This window comes from Petaurus breviceps, unplaced genomic scaffold, assembly GCF_028583685.1.
Source record: "Petaurus breviceps papuanus isolate PSGF00001 unplaced genomic scaffold, PetGlider_PUasm1.0 90579, whole genome shotgun sequence".
In the NCBI taxonomy this organism is placed as follows: domain Eukaryota; kingdom Metazoa; phylum Chordata; class Mammalia; order Diprotodontia; family Petauridae; genus Petaurus; species Petaurus breviceps.
In genome coordinates, this window is record NW_027187278.1 from 3,439,237 (window position 1) to 3,446,042 (window position 6,806).

General features: G+C 36.3%; 1 protein-coding gene across 1 annotated transcript; it reads left to right on the plus strand.

The window, feature by feature from the left end:
* The first annotated feature begins 231 nt into the window (after nucleotides 1-231).
* LOC138142438 (large ribosomal subunit protein uL4-like) lies at nucleotides 232-1,638 on the plus strand. Its single transcript, XM_069063488.1, has one exon. The coding sequence runs from the start codon at nucleotides 244-246 to the stop codon at nucleotides 1,528-1,530; it is 1,287 nt and encodes a 428-aa protein (XP_068919589.1). The 5' UTR covers nucleotides 232-243; the 3' UTR covers nucleotides 1,531-1,638.
* The last annotated feature ends 5,168 nt before the right edge of the window (nucleotides 1,639-6,806 follow it).

Sequence of the window (6,806 nt, forward strand, 5' to 3'; positions counted from 1 at the left end):
CTGGGATTCGATCCAGGTCATCCCGACACTGAAGTCAGTGCTCTTACTCGCTGTGCTATCTGGCCACCCCTTGTCTTTCATTCTTAATACATGGCCAGTTCACCTCTTATCCTGATCAGTCAAAGTTACTTCTTGTGCCCTTTTCTGGTAAGAAGCCACTTCAGAAACATGAGTGTTAGTTAAGAAAATAATGCTGTGAGTGTTAGTTAAGAAAATAATGCTGTTGACTCTCCGGTGCCCGCCATGGCTTGTGTATGCCCCTTGATATCTGTGTACTCCGAAAAAGGGGAAGTATCTGGCAAAAATGTTACCTTGCTTGCTGTCTTTAAGGCTCCTATTCGTCCAGATATTGTGAATTTTGTTCATACCAATTTGAGGAAAAACAACCGGCAACCTTATGCTGTCAGTGAATTAGCAGGTCATCAAACCAGTGCTGAGTCTTGGGGCACTGGCAGAGCTGTTGCTCGCATTCCTCGTGTTGGGGGTGGAGGGACTCACCGCTCTGGCCAGGGTGCTTTTGGAAATATGTGCCGAGGAGGTCGCATGTTTGCTCCTACCAAGACTTGGCGCCGTTGCCATCACAGAGTAAATACAACACAAAAACGTTATGCCATCTGTTCTGCATTGGCAGCCTCTGCCCTGCCGGCTCTGGTCATGTCAAAAGGTCATCAAATTGAAGAAGTCCCAGAACTTCCTCTAGTGGTTGAAGATAAAGTTGAGGGGTATAAGAAGGCCAAGGAAGCAGTTTTGCTGCTTAAGAAACTGAAGGCATGTAATGATATTAAAAAGGTCTATGCTTCTCAGCGAATGAGAGCTGGTAAGGGTAAAATGAGAAACCGTCGTGGGATCCAGCGTCAGGGACCTTGTATCATCTATAATGAAGACAATGGTATTATCAAGGCCTTCAGAAACATTCCTGGTATCACTCTACTTAATGTGAGTAAATTGAACCTTTTGAGACTTGCTCCTGGTGGACATGTGGGGCGTTTCTGTATTTGGACTGAAATCAGTGCTTTCCGCAAGTTGGATGACCTGTATGGTACATGGCGCAGGCATGCCACCCTGAAGAGTCACTACAATCTTCCCATGCACAAGATGACCAACACAGACCTTACCAGGATTTTGAAAAGCCCAGAGATCCGGAGGGCCCTCCGTGCACCACGCAAAAAGATTCATAGACGAGTACTCAAGAAGAATCCTCTGAAGAACTTGAGAATCATGGTGAAACTGAACCCATATGCCGAGACTATGCGCCGGAATACAATTCTGCGCCATGCTAAGAATCGGAGAATCAGAGAAAACAAAAGAGCTGCTGCACTAAAGAAGATTATGGAGGCAAAGAAAGCAGCTGAGAAGAAGAAGCTTGCAGGTAATAAGAAGGTTGCAGGAGCAAAGAAGGTTCCAGGGCAAAAGAAACCAGCAGAAAAGAAGCCTCCAGCAGCAAAGAAGCCTATGGAAAAGAAACCTGCTGCACAAAAGAAGCCAGCAGCCGAAAAGAAGCCTGCCCCTGAAAAGAAGCCTGCTGCATAAACTCAGCATATCACTTTATCCATTGGGCCACAATCCCTTATGGCAATATTGTGAATTTCTAAAGAATAAATATTCAGAATGGCTTTGGGAAAAAAAAAAAGAAAATAATGCTGTTATAGTTGGCTAGGTAAGGATGATTTTTAAACCATTTGTTTTCAGAGACTTTCAAAAGTCTGTTGTCATGTGATAATAGTTCCAATGCTGATTAAGCATTTAATAACAGTTTCCAATGGTTATAATATAATTTTTAAAATACTATGTCTAGGAATACATATGGGGCAAATTAACAAATCCTTGCAAAAACAGCTCTTTAATGACAATCCCATTCTATGAAACATTAAAGAAACTTAATTTGTAAGTTAAATGCCCATTAGCTTAACTTTATGCAAAATTGTGTATGCTGCCCCCCATATTTAATTCATTTAGAATCATAGAAATAAATTACAATTACTTAGCAACCTCTAATCTCACTATTCTAAATGTTTCACAAAATGCAATATAATTGGTAGAATTGATCACTATGCTGTTTACCATTAGTAGCATAGAATTCAAAGCATAGTTATATAGGAGTAATTTTTTTTGAAAGTATCCCTTTCAGTGCAAGGAAAAATGATGTCCATATAATGAGGGAAAAATCATGTTAAATAGATGTTTTTAGAGATAATAACTTTCTTAAAAGCAGATTTATCTATGTCACACTTGGCAATCCCATGGGAAAAGAAACTTAAAGCAATTTTTATTTTTCCTCTTATTTATACTAATACATTGTTTCCATGTTATTTCTTTTCATTTAAAATGTTTTATTAAATAGGTTGTGGCCAGAGTCATATAGTTTCTACCCTTAATCACTTTGTTAATCAGTAAAAAAAATCTAATATATTTCCATTTCTTTTGCTCTCATTTAAAGAGTAAAATGGAAAAGTGATCATTTAACTAGAATATTATACAGTTAATCCCTTTAGGCTCACATGGGCTACCTTAGTATCTATCAGCTTTGAGCTTGAGCTCATTTTCTGATTCTCTCATCTCCCATGGGCTGTAACTTCCAAGCCATTACGAAGATTGCTTCTGCCCTTGCTGATCTGATACTCATTTAGAGTTCCCATAATTCAGCATGGCTTATTTTGCTGGCAAACTCTACAAAAACAGTCTTTTAATTTTTATTCAATATGGAATGAAATTCCATTTTAAATAAGTGCATTATTAAGGGATTGATCTACATACTAAAATAAAAAAAAAACACCTGATTATCGATGTTAATTTTTATGATGCTTGAATTAATTACTTTAGGCTTTTCAGACTTATATGTTAATATTACTAATAATAATTAATATATGCATACATATATATAAAAAGGTACTTTCCTTATAAACATACTATGAGGAAGGGGGCACAAGTACTACTAACTCTGTTTTATAGATGTAGAAATTGAGATCCAGAAAGGATTTTAAAGGACTTTAAGTCAAGGCATCTGTATTTCCTTTTTTTTAAGTCAATTTCTACTTCCTCTACAAGAACCCCTAGCACTGTGATATTAGAACTGTAGGCATTATCTCTCTGTTAATAGAGCTTAAAATTGTATTGCCTCTTATTATATTCCTGTGAAACTGGTAACTAATTGAATTTTCAGCCATTAAATTCCTTATTTTTTCACATAAAGTATTGACAAGACACCTATGACATACTTTAAGCTCTACATTTATGATCCCTTGAACTACATATCAGTCTTTTATGTTTGTTTAGTTGATGGCCTTACTTCACATTCATTTATCCATCTCAAAGATATGTAAAAAGTATCTCTTTTTCCATCAATGTGGGAACATCTCAGTTTGGGAAGTTGTAAGCATAAGCAAAGTAGAATTTTTTATTGTTGTTTTTTTTTTTTTCTAAAGTTCAGTTTCCTAGGCTCAGGTTATATTGTAACTATCTGAAGTTTAATCTCCTTTGAACTATGATAATTCACAACTGTGCTAAATCAAGTAGGTTGTGGGCCTTGGCTTTGAGCCAACCAGGAGGCTGAGTCTTTATTATATATTTTGTGAGGTTGGTATTTTACTTGGGGGGTTTGCTCATGAGAAGGATCTTTTGATTTCCTGGTCAAGACTCTGAGTAGTTCTATGTTCAGAACCCCCTGACTGCTTAGATGTCTGTTCTCCCTCAATCTAGTGATGGATGTAAAGTATATAGCACTTTGTCAGACAGCTGGGGCTCTGCCTGTTGATCTTTGTGCTAATTTTTCTGCTTGTATTTACTCTGTATTTTCTCCAATTTCAGGGTGCTGACCTTGAATGTAATTAAAAGTAGGATTGTTAACCCCTTTTTTATCACTTTCCTTTAAAAGCACATCAAAGAACCTACATTAGCAGGCAATCCTGGGTGTTCCATTGTGCTTACTGTTACAGAAGTCTGTCTACTAATTCAGAACCATGACTATATGACTTAGTATGTAAATTGCCTGAGAATACCTGATTTACTTAAGATGATGTCACAAAGATGGGACAGAGACAAAATTGCAACCACAGTCTCCCTGACTCTAAACTTAACACTATAGCATAGTGGCTACATTAATATATAATGTGTAATAATATTTCTGCTTTATGCATATTCCTATTAAACTTTACCTAATTAGTTTTGACTCATCTTTCTTATTTGTCAGATCCAGACTATATTGTACAAACACATTAGCTAATCTCACCACTATTGTATCATTTACAGTTTTGATAATTTCAATCTATATCTCCATTCAAATCATTGCTAAAAATCATTCAACAGCATAGGGTGAAGGACAAATATCTTGGGGATTTCATTAGAAATCAAACTCTGCAATGACATTGAGGGCCTAAAGTAGGATCCTAACTGAATAAAAAGAAGATAAATTCAAGAGAAATGTGGGGTAGATATGTAGAGTTATGATAACAAATATTTCTGAATCAATAGGAATAGCCTTGAGAATCTAAGGGATCAATCCATGCCCATTAACTAGATTATTCAATAAATCGAGAACTGTATTAATAAAGAATATCCTAGACTGTGTTAGAGAATGATTATCTTTGAGGAATTAATTTATTCATTCAATAAGTATTTATTAAGAACTCACTGAACTATGTTTCCATCACCATGCTAGTACTACAGAAGAGACAAGTATTAAGTTAGATAGAATTACTGAATTAATGACATTTATAGTCTAGTTAGAGGGTAAGAAAAAAATAACTTCAGTAATAAATAAAATTATATCAAAGAACTGCAAAACTAATTGCTATGTAGGGGTCAAAAATTGAAGTTATTTTGAACTTCAGACACATCAAAATTGTTTTATACGAGGCAACATTTCAGTTGGGTTTCAATCATTTAGGTAGAGATTCATTAGGTAGAGATAGGAGCAGGGGAAGGATATTCTAGTCTTTGCAATGAGTATGACAAGGAATGATTCTCAGCCCTCATTACCCTCCCCTACTGATGAGGGATATGATCTGGTATTGATTCTATCTCTTTATAAAAATGAAAACAAGAAACCAGCTGTGCAATTCCATTAATAACGTCTGCTCTTTAATAATTTATGAGCTTCACATAGGTTATTTGTTGTTGTGGTTGCCATATTGATTATGACTAGTTGACGTTTCAGAGCTAGTTTATACACCTGAGCTATACTCAGAATTTGCCCTGAAAAAAAGAACTATATATTCCAAAAGCCAGAGACCAGAGCTAGCAGAGTGGACAGAGACATATGCTGGAAGCATATGGACTTGATTTCTTGGAAAGAAGAGCTACTCAGCTTGTCCATTGTACTGTGTGGCCCCAGGAATGTCAACAGATGGAGCCAGTAGCTGAGAGGTAAGCATTTTCTTCCTAGGTCAAGTTGGGATGCCAGTCAACATCAGTAGTAGAACTATGTAGGCATTCTAGAACCAATAAAGGAACTCCTAGATTCTTGTGTGTAACTGCTTCCCCTAGCTTGCTATACATTCAAAATATTAGATGATCTGATTTCAAGGTCTTAGGAATTATCCTAAGATATTAAATAATATGTTATTAGAAAAGACAAATCAATCTGCATTTAACCATGAATCCCTTTAACAATATTCACAAGATATCATTAAGGCTCTGCTTGAAGATCTCAGACTGGAGATCTCATAATTTTAGCAGTATCCATTCCTCTATTATATCTCATGAATGAAGGCTTTCTTCAAACAAGCCCAGAAAATCTTTGTTTCATCAAAATCTTTCTCACAGTTATTGTTTCTTTCATTTCTTTGGCACATATCAGCTTTCAAAACTACAAAACCTGTATCAATAAAAGTTTTATCACCATTATCATTGCATTGAATTTCTAGCTCAAAGACTCAGGAAAGGAAATAAACATTTATATAGGACCTACTATGTATCAAACACTATACTAAGCACTTAAAATATCTCATTTGAGCCTTATGACTTGATCCTTACAATTGAAGAAACTGAAGCAAATGAAGTTATGCGACTTGGCCAGGACCACAGAGCTAATAAGCATCTGAGGCAGATTTGAACTCAAGTCTTCCTGCTTGAAGGTCCAGAGATCTAGACAGTGTTCCACCTAGCTACCTAAATAAGGATACAGTGACAAGTAACCAGTACCATCCTCTATCTGTTACCTGCCTTATGGTTTGCCCTAGGTTTATTGCTTTTGGGTTGTCTACCTTTTCAAAAGGGGATGTAGGTTCCCCAAGAAGTAGGTTCTTAAGGAATAGATACATCTTTAGTCAATGAGTCATTCAGACTTACAAGAGATTTAAAGAAAGTACTCAGTCTTTAAAATGAACCAGTTAAGAAACAGGTAGGTAATTCCTGCACAGGAAAGGGAATGCTAGGCAATACATAGAATGAGTAGAACTGAATATTAGTAACTTATCACCCACTACCAGTATAATTCAATCCTAGAGGGGGCATGATTTCTTTGTAAAACTCTGTTGTGTGTGATATGGTCAAACAGCAAGTGGAATCTTCTTATTAGTGGCTTCATTTTCTCTCTGATGTCAACTCTTTCCTTAACTTCTGCTTCCATTTTTTCTGAAACCAAAACCATTCTAGTAACTAACAAGGATTCAAAGGTTCCTCAGGACTTTTTACTTCTTCATTAATATCCATCTTCCCCTCTGAAAGATTACCATCAGTTTTTCTGGGGAGTTGATTCTTGGTTGTAATCCAAGCTCCTTTGCCTTCTAGAATATCATACCCCAAACCTTCTGCTCCTTTAATATACAACTGCTAAGTCCTGTGTAATCTTGACTGTGGCGTGTGGTATT

Coding starts and splice junctions, on each gene's coding strand:
- LOC138142438 (XM_069063488.1), top strand. CDS start 244: ATGGCTTGTGTATGCCCCTTGATATCTGTGTACTCCGAAAAAGGGGAA.